Source organism: Chenopodium quinoa, unplaced genomic scaffold (genome assembly GCF_001683475.1).
Source record: "Chenopodium quinoa cultivar QQ74 unplaced genomic scaffold, ASM168347v1, whole genome shotgun sequence".
Lineage (NCBI taxonomy): Eukaryota > Viridiplantae > Streptophyta > Magnoliopsida > Caryophyllales > Amaranthaceae > Chenopodium > Chenopodium quinoa.
Window position 1 is genome coordinate 6,770,166 of NW_018743955.1, and position 17,570 is coordinate 6,787,735.

At 34.1% G+C, this 17,570-nt stretch overlaps 2 protein-coding genes across 3 annotated transcripts; one reads left to right on the plus strand and one right to left on the minus strand.

The window, feature by feature from the left end:
• Window positions 1-1,823: 1,823 nt before the first annotated feature.
• LOC110689305 (U-box domain-containing protein 35-like) lies at window positions 1,824-6,995 on the plus strand. Of its 2 annotated transcripts, XM_021866056.1 has the most exons (10): window positions 1,824-1,978; window positions 2,476-2,689; window positions 2,831-2,952; window positions 3,037-3,158; window positions 3,267-3,469; window positions 3,935-4,263; window positions 4,392-4,493; window positions 4,597-5,025; window positions 5,110-5,865; window positions 6,070-6,995. In XM_021866056.1, exons 2-10 carry the CDS (start codon window positions 2,518-2,520, stop codon window positions 6,268-6,270), a joined length of 2,436 nt encoding a protein of 811 aa, XP_021721748.1. In that variant the 5' UTR covers window positions 1,824-1,978; window positions 2,476-2,517; the 3' UTR covers window positions 6,271-6,995. The 2 variants fall into 2 exon arrangements, with proteins under 2 accessions (XP_021721748.1, XP_021721749.1); XM_021866057.1 differs by lacking the exon at window positions 1,824-1,978 and having other exon boundaries at window positions 2,378-2,689.
• A 5,089-nt stretch (window positions 6,996-12,084) lies between these two features.
• On the minus strand, window positions 12,085-17,131 carry LOC110689564 (cellulose synthase-like protein D4). Its single transcript, XM_021866337.1, has 7 exons — window positions 16,653-17,131; window positions 16,050-16,433; window positions 14,897-15,701; window positions 14,268-14,672; window positions 13,744-14,084; window positions 13,021-13,583; window positions 12,085-12,887 (listed from the first exon to the last, which is right to left on the minus strand). Exons 1-7 carry the CDS (start codon window positions 17,129-17,131, stop codon window positions 12,487-12,489), a joined length of 3,378 nt encoding a protein of 1,125 aa, XP_021722029.1. The 3' UTR covers window positions 12,085-12,486.
• Window positions 17,132-17,570: the final 439 nt, after the last annotated feature.

A 17,570-nucleotide genomic window follows, 5' to 3' on the forward strand; every position in this document is an offset into this window, starting at 1 on the left:
TTCTGAGTTTGGGTTTCAGTAGCTAGTTTGAGTCAAACTTGTCCCTCATACTACATCATTAATATTAATATTGGGACGGATCAGATGACAATTCTTTAGAACGGAGGGAGTAATGCATAACGAACTAGCTCTCTAATACTTAAGTCAACAATTTGATCGACATAACTTGTTTGTAGTTAAAGGTTGGAATTCAGTATAAGGTGTGTTCTCGTAAGCAAAAAAAAAAAAAAAAGTTTCTTACCCAAAAATTGTATTATAAGGGTTTTTGGCAAAATTTTCCAATATATTAAGGTAAAATGAGATTTTTAGGTCGAGACAAGATTTATTAGTAGAATAAGACTTTTATTTTAAGACGGAGGGTGTAACTACTTTAATTTATTTTTAGGTTATTATTATTGTTACAACATAGTTTAATATTTTACGATATGGTGTTATTAATCAAAATCTGAACACGTAACCTAGTTTGCTAAGACAATTATTAGAAGGTTATTAATTACCAGTCAAAGTATTTGAGGACCACTTCATATCATGCAAGAGGTTACATTGCTCCCAAAAACTATTAAAAAAAAAAAACTATTGTTGGAATAAACAATTTTTTTTTAACAAACAAAAGGGTCATACACTTGTACATTAATTATTTTTAGTAATCAATTTACTTAACTAGTCTCTCTCCTTTTAGCTTAAGCTTTTTTTTAATTAATAATATATTAATATGCACTTGGAATGTTATATTATTTTTTTTTTAAAAAAAATGATGGCCTGAAAAAAAACTGAATGTGTTAAACTGCTCATTGTTCGTTAAGATTGTCTAATCTGCTAATTAGTAATCACAATCAAAGAATCTAACTTAATTTTTTATTTCATCCATATAATACATACCATATATTTCAGAGTGAAAACTTTAGTGAAATTCCGGTAGAGTTAGGTCGTATTTTAGATGAGGATACTAGAGGTGTGGCATTTCCACGATTTGTCCCTCTGTAGGTAGTATTTTTAAGGTGGTTTAGTTTTTTATTATTTGGTTATTTTGTTCCTCTGTTCTGGTTGGAATTAATTTCCTCTTTTGAATCAAAAAAAAAAAAACATACCATTATTTCATATTTTCATACTCAAGTAGCATCTCAAACTAACTATTAACAACCAAAAAAGACCTTATTAACCGCCCAATATATGGGTTGTGCTTTTCCATCTATATATATGATCTCAAATATGTCTCAGTGTATGTCCATCATGTATAATTAAATGATTAAACGTTATTTAGTAATGCACCTGTCTCACACTCATTACTGCTTTACTAATCTTATAAATGATGACTAACTACTAAATTGTAATCCTAATCCATATTTATTCATTTTTTTTTTTAAAAAAAAAAAGAATTAATATTCATAGTATGTAGTAAGGCAACTCTCCGACAAACTCAGGCATAGTGATGTTAGAGAAGTCCTTGACTTTTAATTAATTACCATTTTAATACCATTAATTTTTATCCATTTCAAAGAAATAAATAAAATTAAAATCTAGTTTATAACTAGTTGTGGCATGGAAACTAGGCAGTTAGTCACTAAATTAAAATTCCGTTAGACTAGTCGTTATCCGTTATAATATTCCCGCCAAAAATAATAAAATATTTTTAAAATGAAACAGTCAACTGTCCCCTGTTTACATTAGCATTCAACCATTAAATTAATTCATAAAAATTCATGGCATTTTTAAGAACGACGTGCTAAGATTTTTTCCTAAATACGTCATTAATGTCGTCATTATTCTTCCTTACTTAATAGTTTTATTCTTCAGCATTTCAGAATCTTCGTTTTTTTGGGGGGATTTTTTGAAGAATTCTCTCATTTCTCAAAACAGAGGAGAGTGAGAGTTTTATTTTATTTTTATATTGCTAATGTTTGATCATATAATTATTTTTCAATCTTCTTGTACTTTTTAATTTTAATATTGAGAGAGGAATTTCTCCAATTTTGATCAGGTTTGTAATTTTCTTCATGATTTCTTCAATTTATGGGTTTAGAATTGAAAATTGATATCTGGGTTTGCTGTATTAATCATGGGTTTTATTTAATTTTGTTGAATTTGTAATACCCATTTGCATTTTACCAAATTTTGAGTGAATTTATATGTTGTGCATTTGAAAGCTGAATTTTACTGGGTTTTTGGTGATTCCACTTGTTTCCAAATCACCAATGTAATTTGGTTAATCAGAAATCTTGTAATTATAATTACCATTGATTGATTCATGCTCATATTTTGGGTGCAATCCATGCTTTTGTTAGCTTCAATGTCGCGGTATATAATTTGCACATTAAATGTTTGTTGAATTGCCTGAGTGATAAAATGTTAGATTTTGAGCTATCATGCAAGCTATAAGTTAACACGATTATATAACAAATATGCAGTATTTGACATATAATGTGAACCCAAATACTCTATACATGAATTTAGCTGAAATATTTTGGTTGCTTGCAGGGTTTTTGTTAGGTAAATTAGGCTCAAATAGAGCACATAAATATGGATAAAGGAAAAGGATCGTCTGGTTCACGTGTGATTGCGATAGCCTTGAATGGGGGTGCTAAAAGCAAGTATATAGTACGATGGGCAATCGAGAAATTTATACCTGAAGGAAATGTTGCATTCAAGTTGTTCCATGTATTCCCTAAGATAACTGGTGTACCTACACCAAGTAAGTTTAACATCATCATTCCTTCCATTTTGAAATTAGTTATTGAGACAGAAATTTGGATGAAACTAAATGAATTATGTATGCATTTTTACACTGATGATCTCATATAGACTTTTTTCTTGACTGGTTTATTGCTACTAGTGGGGAATTTGATCCCTCTTCCACAAGTGCGAGATGATGTAGCAGTCGCTTATAAAAAGGAAATAGAGTGGCAAAGAACGGAGATGATTATGCCTTTCCAAAGGTTGCTCAATTCTAAAAAGGTTTGCACAAAATTTCAATGGAATTTCATCCTGAAGTTATAAGATAGATGAACATATGTCTAATTTTCCCCTTGCTTTATATAGGTTCAAGCTGAACTTGTCTTGATTGAATCAGAAGATGTTGCAATTGGAATAGCAACGGAGATTACTCGACATGGAATAAAGGAACTTGTCATAGGGGCATCTTCTAATGGCTTGTTTGCAAGGTATGGCCTGTCATTGCTGTTAATTTCCATGTTTCTATTTGATGACATAGCAATTGTTACTCTTGAACATAAAATAGAACCAATCAACTTTCCTCTCATAATATGCAGGAGAGTGAAAGGACAATTACTGTCATCTGTGGTGTCAGATTGTGCTCCAAAATTCTGCACAGTCTATGTTGTTTCAAAAGGAAAACTAGAGGCTCTGCGTCCATCAAATACAAATATGGAAACGAATGGGAACATTGTAGAACATGAAAGCACTGCAACTAATTCTACTAACAGTTCATCAAGATACACAAACAGCACATTTGGTAAATTTACATATAATAACCTCCCTCTTTAATTTCTAGCTGCAACAAATGCATGCCATCTTAATCTTATTGGTGTTAATTGTAATCAGAATTGTGAGGTATCTGAATTAGACCCTTCCCTTAATAGAGCCAAAATTGTTGGATTTTGTTACTATGTACTGCACACATACCAGCTCCTTCCTTTTCTCGAATTTGTTACTTTTAATTAAACCATAAAAAAACAGGCACTGATTTTTCTTGTAACTCAAATTTAATGATGGAAAAGGATCTTTACCATATAAAAATAAAATAAAAAAATAGAAGCAATGATCTAGCTCTTTTCTAATTTGGGAAGGGTTGAATCTCTAAGGATTTCTTATAGTAGGTTGCTTCTTAATTTTAAGACAAACATTACATTTACATTTGTAGTATTACTCTTATTTGGTTAAAATAACTCCCTAATCCCTATATAAACGATTCTAACAGACCCTGGATCGACCTATTCAGAGTCTCCTTCTTCCTCTCCTATTGGGTCGCTCAAGCACCCTGATTCTCTTTCCTGTGTGAAAAATGGATATAATAATTCAGGGATATCTTCAGCAGAACTTGCCAGTTTTCAATCTGCTAATACAAGGAATGTAGATGATGCTTCGATTTCATATGTTGGAACACTTACAAGTCAAAGATCTACTTTTAAAACCGTTGAAGCTGATACTGAGTCCTGGATCACAGATCAAGCATCCACCAGGATATCTAGTTCCTGCTGTGGTCAAGCATCTGCCTCAAGATCTCTACCAGCTTCATCTGTAACACAGGTCAGCCTTTCATATTGTGAATACCTCGTGTACTAGGAGAGTAGGGAGGATACAAAATCTTTTCTAGATGTTATTGGATATTTGTTCTTGTTTGTCCTGCAACTGTAATATATTTTGCATCTTTATAGGGGAATGTCAATTTAGAGCTTGAGAAGATGAGAATTGAATTGCGTCACATACGAGGAATGTATTCTATAGCTCAAAATGAAGCAATAGATGCTACACGGAGGGTGAGATTTTGAGCATCTTCTTTAGCAATTCTGATACCATACTAGTCAAATATGAGCTTTAAAAAAACAAGAAAATATTTATAGATGTTCTATCTATTACCAGCTAGGTGATCTAAGCAAGCTACGGAATGAGGAAGCAATGAAACTCAAGGAGATAAATGAAAAGGAGGAGAAAGCCAAAGAGTTGGCAAAAGTAGAAAAGGAAAAATTTGAAGCTGCAAAAAGGGAAGCTGATTATGCTAGGGAACGTGCTCATAGAGAGGTAATGCAGAGGAGAGAAGCAGAGCATAAGGCTGCCCGGGATGTCAAGGAAAGAGAAAAGCTTAAAAATGTGCTTGGAGAACCTGTGTACAATTACCAGAAATTCTCATGGGAAGAGATAGTATCCGCTACCAACTCATTTGATGAAGAACTTAAAATTGGAGAGGGTTCATATGGATCTGTGTATAAATGCAAGTTGCATTACTCAACAGTGGCAATAAAGGTCCTCCACTCTAAGGAAGGCGCTGAGAGCAAGCAATTCCATCAGGAGGTACCCTTATTTCCCTTTTAACTCTTCTCAGTAAGGAATTTAAATACTAAAATTGATTTTTAACTTAATTTTTTTCGATTTTAGTTGGAGATCTTGAGTAAAATCCGTCATCCTCATCTGCTACTGCTGCTTGGGGCATGTCCAGAACAGGGTTGCCTGGTATACGAATACATGGAAAATGGAAGTTTGGAAGATCGGTTGTTGCGAAAAAATGACTCTCCTCCCATACCATGGTATGAGAGGTTTAGAATAGCATGGGAGGTTGCATCTGCCCTTGCATTTCTTCACAACAACAAGCCAAAAGCAATCATCCATCGTGACCTAAAACCAGCTAATATCTTGCTAGATCAGAATTTGGTAAGCAAGATTGGTGATGCTGGTCTCTGTACAATGCTAAATGTGGATCCATCCTCCCTTTCCACGTTGACCTTGTATAAGGATACAAGCCCTGTAGGTACACTTTGTTACATAGATCCCGAGTATCAAAGGACAGGACTTATCTCTATGAAAGCAGATGTTTATGCTTTGGGAATGGTCATTCTACAGCTGTTGACAGCAAAACCTGCTGTTGGCATAACCCATGTGGTTGAGGATGCCATAAAAGGAGGCCGTTTAATGCAAATATTGGATAAAAACGCTGGAAGATGGCCCCTAAGAGAGACAGCTGAAATGGCTCTACTAGGAATTCAATGTGCTGAGCTGAGGCGTAAAGATAGACCAGATTTGAAAAATATTCTTCCTATACTTGAAAGAATGAAAGATATTGCAGAAAAGGCCCGTAATTTGGTTGCTATGATCCTAGTCGCACCACCAAGCCATTTTATCTGCCCTATACTTAAGGTATGTCCCTCTTGATCTTCCTTCCTTTCTTATAACCTAAGTAAGTCTCAGAAATTTAGTGGGAAATTTGTATTTGTAAAAACAAGATCGAGTTTCACTGCATTGCTGTAAGCTATTCATCATTTTTGATGAAGTCCAATGCTTCTTTTAGAACTAAGGTTTCAGAACATTGTCATTGAGTTGTTTGACCTTTTCTGGAAACAGGATATCATGGATGACCCTTGTGTAGCCTCAGATGGATACACTTATGACCGCAGAGCAATAGAGATGTGGCTTAAAGACAATGACACTTCTCCAACAACAGATTTTCCACTGTCAAACAAAAACCTCATACCAAACCACACTCTTTCGTATGCAATTACTGAGTGGAAGTCTAAAAGAAGAATACGAAATGGTAATTGTTGATAATTAGTGAAGATTCTAGTGCTACAGTTTTGTAGATGCCCTGCCTGCACAGATTGTAACCTTCATATTGATTTTATCAAGTATGATTGTTTGCTGTGATATTACAGCAACGAAATGGTCATTGTACAGTAGCCAGTCGCTCCTTTGTAACTGAAACCTGATTCTTAGAACTTCTTATACATAACCCGGTAGATGTTTGAACCCTTTATCTTTGTGGGAACTGGGGGGTTCTTTTTTTAATCCCACGTCTAAGCACAAAGGTTGTAGAATATCATGTACATCTAATACGAAGTACTCGTATATTTTTTTTATATGAAAGAGGAATTAATTGGAATAGTACTCTTCATATTAAGCTCTGCTGCAAATGGTGATATGATGAATATAACACAGGGCACACTGCACGTCTGCACCACAGTTGAAGTTGGACTCGGATACTTGATCAACCTCAGGAGACCCTCTAAGCAACGAGACCTCCACGCTAGCCACAACTGTATATGTGCCACCCACCCCTCTGATGATAACATTGATATACAAGTATGACTTGTTTTTGTAAGAATATTTTCAATCATCCCTTACTTTAATTTGTAAGGGTTGATTTTCTGAATTCTAATATTCATATTGTGGGTGATGATCAATTCCAAGCCCTCATAGTCCTAGATAAAGTCGTACTTTGAATACTAATGCTGTTGTCAATGTGATAGGGTTTACTATCCATTTTAGAGGTTTGTCACTGATGTGCAGTTGTGAACAATTCTCTTTCCTTATTCTCAAGATCAAAGAAGAAAACTCAATCACCAATCGATGATTCATATAGTGCTATCTTGGTATGATAACTGAAGTCCGTCTGTGGCACTAAATCAGCTACGATGATTTAAGTCTCAAGTCTGAACTTTATACTATTCTATGTCGTATTTGTTATGGTGTGTTGTATGATAATAAATTGAGGAGATATCCTTGCAAGAATCACTTGAAAGATCAAGTTTCTTAAGTGATATCTTTACCTGACGTGAGAATCAATATGAAAATCATAGACAATACCTCGTATATTCCAAATTGAAGGCTTCTACTTGAGCTCTAGGCAACATCTTAGCAAGTAATATTGGAATCAAAAGGATAATGATTAGTCAAGAACATAATATGGAGCACAATATTACAGAAAGTACTTTCACATGATCTATCTTAATTAGCTGATAAATATTAGCGGAGTCAGATAGGGACAAGGGAGGACAATTGCCCCCCAACTTTTTTTTTAACATAAAGAATAAGAGGTGGTCTAGTCAGGGGTTACTCGATATTTTTTTTTTTTTGAAAGAATGGACGGGGTTACTCATTCGGTCAGGGGTTACTCCGTCACTCATGGGCTACTTTGTTTGAGGTTACTCGGTTAGTCAGTGGATACTTAGTAAGAGGTTACTTGGTCGGTCAGGGATTATATTACCTGCAGGGGTTACTCGTGTGTTAGCTGGTCACATGGGGTGGTAAGCCACATACAAAAGTTGTTGTAAGTTTTCTTCATGGTCATGAGTCATGACTCATGGGTTCAATTCTTATGTCTAGCATTTATTGACTAATAGAAAAAGTGATGCATCTAAATTGACACTTTCATACATAAAAAGTGACGCATCTAATATCCCTTTGGAGGAAGTATAACTTTAAACCTATATACATTATTTGATAATTTGCATTGTATATGATTTGGTAGCTGATTCACATTTCAATTTAATTATTGATTGCTTAAAAAGAAAAAAGGCTCGAAAAATTAAAGAATTTGTAATTTATGTTTTTTTTTTAATTTCTTGGATTGTATGATGGCATTTTATGAGGTTTAGGGTTGTAATACATAATTATGAATATTAAACATACAATTTATGTTTTTAAGTATTTTTGTAAGGGTTTTAGTCAAATTATAGAACAACATTCTTAGACCGTCCCTCACGATGAAAAACCTAGCTCTGACACTACTGATAACCCATCAATATTGAAGGATAATCAACCACCAATATGGAAAATCAAATATATCAACAGGACACACATATCTTGTAGAAATACAAAAGAACAACATACATCATTTGTCTCACAAATAAAATGTCACAAGAAGATAATTACACCCTTACTTATTTTTCACACGCACGCACATTGCATAGACAATGACATAACAACCTGAACCTTAATATTCGATAGAGAATAATAAGGTTTTTAAAATATGACATATATATATATATATATATATATATATATATATATATATAATATATATATATATATATATATATATATATATATATATATATATATATATATATATATATATATATATGATCAGCCGCACTTAAAGTAGCAAAAGCAAGCCATCCCAAAACCATCCCAGTGGCAAGTTCCACTGTGTGCATTTTCCTTATTTTTGCAAGTTTTATTGCACTTTGAATCGCTCCCACACCATCCACTCCAGTTTTCGCTGTACTCCTTGCAGTACTTGACGCCTTCCACTTCCACTTCTGCATTACATCAAACCACAACACTTTTACCTCTGCTATAACAAATATAATGACGTATAGTACACATATAAAATATGACTAGCTCCTACATACTTGGTAGCCAAGATGATGAATATAGTACATGATGTAAGCCTAATCGATCAAAAGAACTAGGGATCAGAACACGGTTTAGATGGTGTTCCCTTTGTCTCATACTACCTCCGTTACAGGTTATGTGCAACGATTTGACATAAAGCAGAGAGGGAAAATGTCTAATCGTTGCACATAACCTGTAACGGATGTAGTAATAAATGACACTGTCAAAGTTTGTATACATGCATGCTGATGCACTAATTTTACTTTGTTTTCACATAAAGAAATACTAATGAAAATTATATATATAAAAAAAATTATATTATAAAACTTTATATCAAGAGCTATCTAATAACATATTTTATGATAACAGTTGTTGTTATGACAAAAGACATAACAGTTGTTGTTATGATATCATATAAATAACATATTTTATGATAATATTTGTTGCTATTATGATATCATATAAATACCTATATGAATAGCGAAATCTAAAAAAAGTCCAATGTGTCAATTATTTTAGGATAGATAAAGTACAATACAGACAAATATAGGTGCATACTTGAAACGAAAGATAAACTTATTACGACTTACCCATGTTGGAAATGAGAAAAAACGAGGCATAAAACCAAGAAATTGAATGAGCTACGACGAGAAGCCATTATTGTACTTACACTATTTTTTTTTTACTTGAATTGTAGTTTGAGGTGTGTATAACATGGCTTTAAGTGCTCGTATTTATAGGGGAGGATCTGCTAATCAGTCACACAATTTCTTGATTAGTTTATTATGTAGAACTAGTTTAAATTCCATCTCAAATTATTTTAATTATTAATTCAACATTTGACTTTCTCCCTTAGATGCTAAGTCTTATCCATGAGTGACGCCCCCTGTTCAAAATATGAATATACTTTTTTTTAAAGATGCCCATGTCAGTATCCGACTGGGATAGCGCATTTGGTTTATGATGGGCGAGTCTTCCAACAAGAGTTTGGGCATACAGCGAGGCTCGAATCCAGGATTTCCCTTAAGGAATATTAAGTTGCTTACCATTTGAGCAACTCTTGTTGGTGTTCAAAATATGAATATGAAAGATAAGAACAAGTTAAGTTTTGCACGTAAGTCTACTGTGTCATTCTTAAAAAAAAGACGTCATAACATGATGATGTGTCATGTTATAATTGGTCAATTTTTTAATTTATTTTAAAAAGCCTAAGTATAATTTTTTTTTTTGGAGGCAAGCCTAAGTATAGTATACATGTATTATGTAATTGTTAATACATGTATTTTTTAAAGAATACGTAACATGATGTGTCCTTTTTTTTTAGTCAAAAAAAAAATCTATTTTTATCTTTTTAAAGTCATTTTTGAAAATTTAATTTTAATTAAAATTTAGAAATTAAAAAATTATCATTATTCTTCATTCATGATCTTAATTAATCACTCCCAAAATCTTGTATAATCTATTCGAAACTTAGACCAAAATTCCGACCAAAACTACGTCCAAAGATCTTATTTTTTGGGTTATGAATCTGCTTCGTTCCATGATCCGTATACAAATTTCATTTTAGGGTATGATTGATAATTTTGATTTAGGTAAGAAATTAAGTTGTTTGATAGTTTTGAGGAAGAATATAGCCTTAGAAGCGTGTATTATGATGATCTAAAACAAAGATCTTTCAATTTTTTAACGATCAATGGACAACGAGTGTGTGCTCTGAAATTTACAGTTCAAAATTATTTTTTTTCGCAAACCAGTTTGATCCAAAATTGAGATCTGCAAAAAAAATTTAATTTATTTTTGGTTAGGTAATTACCTAACCCACAAACAAGTTCGATAAAATTTTATTACATTTTTCGCATCAATCAAGGGTTGCAAACAAAATAAAATGCGACCACTTCATCTTCTACTAACCTGATACTCTTTGTTCTTTGACAAAATTGCATAATTTGAGTCCACATAAATCAAATTTTCAAACCATTTAAAGCGGAACAAAAACCTAAAATCAAAAAGTGAAAAAAAAAAAAAGCAAAAACACAATTTGTTTTTGAATTTTTATCCCAGTTTTACTCCGAGTTTACGAATTTATCAACAACTAATATTGATTTTGGGAATGGGAGGATAATCTATGACATGATTGATGAACATACATGAACAATGATGAACAATTTATTTTTTGATTTTTAGTTATATATATAAATTTAAAAATTAATTAATATTATAAATATATATTTTCATAATTTATAATTATGTATTTCTTAAAAAATTACATGTATTTAAAAATACATAAAAAAAATACAATTTAATACATTATGGACATTAAAAATAATTTAAAATGAAAATAAAAATACTAAATACAGACCAATCAAATTTCGCCACATTAACAAGTTGTGGTGTTATTTTTAAAGAATGACATAGTAGAATTTTCAACATAGGTTTTAAGATCACTTTATTAATTCGAAGATTTGAATCTTTATTAGTGGCATCACATATGGGATGTGACAGATTAGCACAATTATGGACTAATTAAGTTGATGATGATCTAATTAAGGTCAGCATTAGGATCAATTCAAATTTCTCACCCAAAAAAAAATTAATTAAATAATGTAATTACTAATGTTATACTAATTCTATACTGTACTACTTTTCCTCAAAAAAAAAAAAACAAAAAAAAATCTAGTAGTTCTTTACTTCCCTTTCAAAAGAAAAATAAGCATTATACTAGATCTCCACGCATATCAAAATATTTCAATAAATATGTAGAAAATGATATAACATATTGAATAATTAGGGAACTTAAAGTGAAATTATAAAGCATAATTTAGCAATAATAATAAATCGAACCAATTTTATCATACATTCTTAAATTAATATTCTGTATCATATTAAAAAAATATTTACTATATGTTTAGCTCAAGTGGTTAGAGCTTTCCTCCTGATCCTAGGAGGTCTTAGGATCGATTCTCACCCCACCCTGTGGTTCTCTAAACACAAAAAAAAAAAAATATATATATATATATATAGTGATTGTATATATATTTTTTTATATAGATCTTATTGTGTGCAAATGTTTAAGTAACAAACTGTCACTCACCCACTCAACAAGGGAAAGTGTACTTCATGGCTCATGCACCTCTAACATCCCTGGTGTTCAACGAGAGCAATAATTTGTATTGTATAACCGGTTGTACACTTGTATGATGTAATATATATTTTCTATTCATATTTGTTATAAATATTGGAGGATTGGAGAAACTCCAAATGAGCGCAAAAGAATGAGTTTACATTGTGTACGTTACATTCATCGCTACTATATATCAAAAATTTTAATATAACGACTATACAAGGACAATTTAATTGTTCTTTATTACTATGACCAAAATTATTAACCAAACTCAGAGTTAACCATTTCAATGGATATATCAACTTTGGTGAAAACATAAAACCAATATTAGAGTATCAACTCACCAATCATCTAACAGGGTTGTTACAACAATTTTTAAGTTTGTACACCAAACAAAAAAATAAAAATAAAAAAAATCTAAATCTGTTGTTCTATGTTACATCTAATTCATCAAAAAATCACAAACAATGTGAATGAAAAATAAATCACATGTAAATTTATATATATATATATATATATATATATCAAGGGAATGTGAATCCTGTACCACCTGAACCCTGAGAAGAAGCTGAAGGTGGATTTATAGCAATGTAAAGTAAAGAGATTGTGATAGCAATTAGTCCTGACCAAACAAACACAATTGTAGGTGTTTTCCTCCTTCTTCCCATCAAACCTTTAGCAAAAGGGTACAAATGAGCCAACACCCAGAAGCTAAAGAACGCGCCGCCCAAGAACTTACTCCATGATGGGACTGAGCTATATATGGTCCTGGCAAATGCATAGCATACTGCTATTATGTTTACCATTGCTATTACTATGGGTGGGAGCATCAGTGAACTCCATTTCACTAGGTAAAGCTCTGCAAACACGTCGTCTTCATCTTCTGATGCTGACTTTGAGGTCAATGTGAATGAAATCTCGATACCTATATGACATACATTACCATATATGAGTTGTCCCACATTCAATAACGACGAGACATTGATATAGTTATAATGAATTGTGTACTTTTCATGGATTATGAGCAGGAAATTTATTGATTAATATGAAATTTATACCTGCAATAACTTTGAGAAGGCCTTGAATAACAGCAGCAAGGTGAGAACTAGTCCCGGAAATGAGCCAAAATTGTTCATTTCTCCACCATTCCTCCAACTCGATCCCTGACCATTTTACCTCCAAAATGGCCAAAAATATCAAACAAAGTGTCATGATCAACAAGTATATCAAGAATGTAATGCTAAGCGTCTGCACGATGAACTGTCCTGAGAAAAGTGACAGCGCCGGGAGGAAGCAGTACATGATGAGGAAAAGAGAGGTGAAAGGGTATATCCCAACATTGATGTAGGCCAACCTCTGTAGCAGCTTTAGGCGGCGAGTTCCTAAGAAGGCGTTGTTTCTTGAGAAAAAAATTTCTACTGACCCTGTAGCCCACCGCAGCACCTGGTGCAGCCTGTCTGTCAGATTAATTGGAGCAGACCCTCTGAAGGAGTCTCGTTTTGTGATGCAGTAGACTGAACGCCACCCACGGTTGTGCATCCGATAGCCGGTCACCACGTCTTCTGTTACTGAGCCGTAAATCCATCCTACTCTGTCTCCCCATTCTGTTTTATCTTCATACCTGTGTGTGCATATTTTTACAAAAGAGCTAGTATAATGACTTCTTTTTCATTAGTAATGCTAAAATACTGCCTGTGTTTGTTTCTGATACTAATTCTGACTTTTTTTTTCTGATGTAACCTCAAGTATGGAGTATATAAATTAGTGTAAGACGATCTTACCAGCAAGAGATAACGGATACAGCTTCAGCAACAATGCTAGAATCAAGGGGCTCGCGAGGTACTCTAAGAGCACCCGGAGGCCTTCCATACTTAACTGCAGGATGATCAGCCAAGGGACGCCCTTGATACTCCGCAATAGGTATTGATTCTGACAGCATTGTTGAGTTTCCGAACCTCTTAGGCAGCAAATTCACGTCCAATTCCGGGTCAAGTTCTGAAGAAGTTAGTGCTTGAGTCTCAGAATCTTTGTTGGTGTTAGCTATCCTGTCTGGATTCGGTGGGTCAAAACCATACAACGCGAATCTCCTGAACATAGTACCAGTGCCTACATAAACTGGACCCTGCATCAAGGAACAAAATTAATGGTTACAATTTTAAACATCATTTACTGAAATTAGCATGTTTATAATGTTACAATACAATAAAATACATTAGAAACTGCTAATTCAGGAAAAATTGGACCAGACTAGCTAAGGGATAATTATGTTAAATAGGTACTTAATTAGAAATCCGAGTGTTTAAACCTGAAGACCATCAAGAGCACGCATGTTCCCATCGAAGAACACGTTGTTTCGATTAGCATATCGATCAGAAGGATCAATACCTTCGAACCTTTGAGGGAACTGTATGTAACATATGTCTTCACCACCTCGATCAAGCATGAAGCACATACCTTCACGAATGGCCTTACAGTTGTAAATGTAGTGATCACAATCAAGATTAAGGATAAATGGACCGTTAGAGAGGATGGCAGATGATCGCACCAACGCGTTCATAGCTCCAGCCTTCTTGTTGTGATCATACCCTGGCCTCTTTTCACGTGACACGTACACGAACATAGGTAGGCGTATGTCAGTTTCAGAAAAGTCTAGGAGTTTGTCATCTGGTGTTCCCAATATTGGGTCTGGTGGTGGTGGCTTCAACATTACCTGCATTCCATTTGTGTTATCTTAATGGTATGTAACCTCATCACTAACTCTTATAGTTTCGTAAATAAATCAATAACTTTTTGTTAAATATAATACCATAAATATTGATTTATTTATGAAAATGTCATGCTATTTGGTATATATATATATATATATAAACGGTTTTTTTGTTTATTATAATGATGGGTCTTCAGTCTTCTTCGAAATAAAGTTAGTAGGCAAACCTGAAGGATTCCTGCATGATCACCCTTAGCATGTTCACCAGCAGAGACAACCCAAGTACCAGGCCAATGAGTGCCATCAGCCATCCAAGTAGCCTTTTGGGCTCGAATATGTTCGGACCGATCTCCACCATTATCCCTCATTTGTTTCATCATCTTCATCTCCTCCCTAGCATTAAACGCATCAGACCGCCTCCTAATAGAGTCAGGTAACCCATTAATTCGAACCTTAAACTCGCCGTATTCCCTCTTAATCTTCCTCCTATCTTTAACAAAATCAGGTTGCAGCTTATTTTTAGTAGGGTCACCCTTCAATGTAAAATAAGTCTCAGGATTCCTAGGCTCAATGTCATGTTTCCTACAAAATGGCACCCATAACTCAGCAAAGCTAGCTGCCTCGGCCATTGCCTCAAACGTTAGGAGCGCGCCACCATCATCTGACACGTAACATGCTATCTTCTCGACAGGATAATCAACTGATAAGATCGAAAGGATGGTGTTTGCTGTAACAAGAGGCGGTTCTTTTTCAGGGTCAGCGGTTGAAACAAAAAGATCAACACCAGGTAAGTCAGACCGCCCGGTCGGGTTCGATGGGGAAGGTAGCTCGAATTTTTCCCTTAGGGCGTGGAGGTCCGTGGACCGGTTTATAGGACATATTTTAGGAATGATGTCAAGAAGCCAAGAAAAGGCAAACCATATTTCACAAACAACGGACATTAGCCAAAGCCATACTGCTTCTTCATTTGGATTTTTTACACGCCATGCTAAGAATAGGCCTAAAAAGACCAAACGTATCACGATTAATAACCTGCAAAATTAAAATAAAAAGATTGATTAGAAATGGCAAATATATAAATATCTTAAAGACTACATTAATTGGATTATATGGATTATCAACCAAATCAATAATAGATAAAATTGTTACCAAATGAAACTAGTATAGGGACATAATGTGGTGCTACTAAACAATCTTGTGCCATTTTTTTATAATTATTTTGATGAATTGTTTTTACCTTTGACGATAAACAAGTTAACATGGATGATGTGGTGTTTAATTTTATGCTAAAAAATTATTGCTATTGCAAATTTACAACAAGTAATAAGTATTACGTGATAATCAAAGAAAATGGTCACGATAGTTAAATAAAGAATTAACCTGTAAGGGCTAATGATGCCACTAGGAATAGGAATAATCCTACTAAGAGGCTTAAAAGGCTTATCAGCAGCTTCAAGCACACCACTCATTCCATCTCCGTCGCCATCGTAAGCATCCTCGGGTGGCCAATAAGCTGTCCCATGTCCATAAGTCCCCTGTGTCTCATTGAACAACCACTTGTTATGGTCGAAATCACCACCTTTCTTCCTGCTCATCATTCGCCGGTCTTCATTCCCCTTGTTTGGAGCTGGCAATGGGAGAGCTCCACCTGAGAAATCCGGGTGTTCATCATCGTAGTCTTCTAGTCTATAGGGTTCCTTGCATCCTGGACACACTCCACTTCCTTTTTGAGCATCGATGAAGCAATCATTGCATATTGTAAATCTACATACAAAAATAATTTAGAAATTGGATATATAACACGGTCCAAATAAACATTCCAAACCAATAACGTACAATACATTCAAAGCCCTTTTTTTTAAAAAAAAAAATGTAAGAATAGCACGTTTCATTTTGTTAGCAACTTCTGAATATTTCGTATTTTATATCTTACAAATAATACCTTAACGTTGCAAATAATAAGAAACGGAGATTGATAAATACCTGCATTCACAAGGGTAGACACGATTTCCACGATCATCTTTCATGCCCTCACCATCACACACAGGCATTTGACAATAACCCGCCTTACCACGAGCCACATGATCCGGTGGGCATGAATCAGAATCAGTCACCTTATCCATAAGATGAGCCCTTGTAACACTATTGAACCCACCCGTAAATAAGGAATTAGACACGTATTGTTCCTCGGCCTTAGCTGCCACGGACGAGCCATCCATGGGTTGATTGTCGGGTGTAGGAGGAATATGCACGGTATAATTCATGTAATCCCCTGAAAAATCCCCTGACATGTCAAGATCCTCCCTCGAAAGAGTTACATACTTCCCACTTGATGTCCTCCTCGCGAACTTGACTGCTTGACCATTGCCACCGGAGGAGGTTCTCGTGTTTTGGGATCCGCCACTACCCGAGCTCCCTTGGCTTCGGATAGCCTTCTTCGAAGGGTCGGAAGATGGCATCATCTTGCTCTATACACCCTCTTGTTTTATGTTGTTGCTAGAGAGTGTGTAATAACATGAAATAATTAAATTAAACTATAGGATAATAGAGAATAATTATGTAAGTTAAATTATCTCCATGTTATTGTTGTTAATTTTTTTTGGAGAAATTATGGTTTTGGTGAAAATGAGGAGAACAAAGTTAGGGAGAAGACAATGAATTGAATGAGAGAGAATTGCATGGGGGGGGGGGGGGGGGGGGAGATTAATCCTAGTTGTTTTTAGTTTGTGCTTCCGCTAATTTTAAGGATTGACATTAGTGGACAAAAATATTTAGAAAGCTAAATAAAAATTTTCAACGTGAATCTAGGTTTCAAAATATTTGTTGGTTTTTAGCATTGCATGAAATCTTCTTGCTTATAATAATTATGCTATTTTAATGGTAAACTATGAACGTATATAT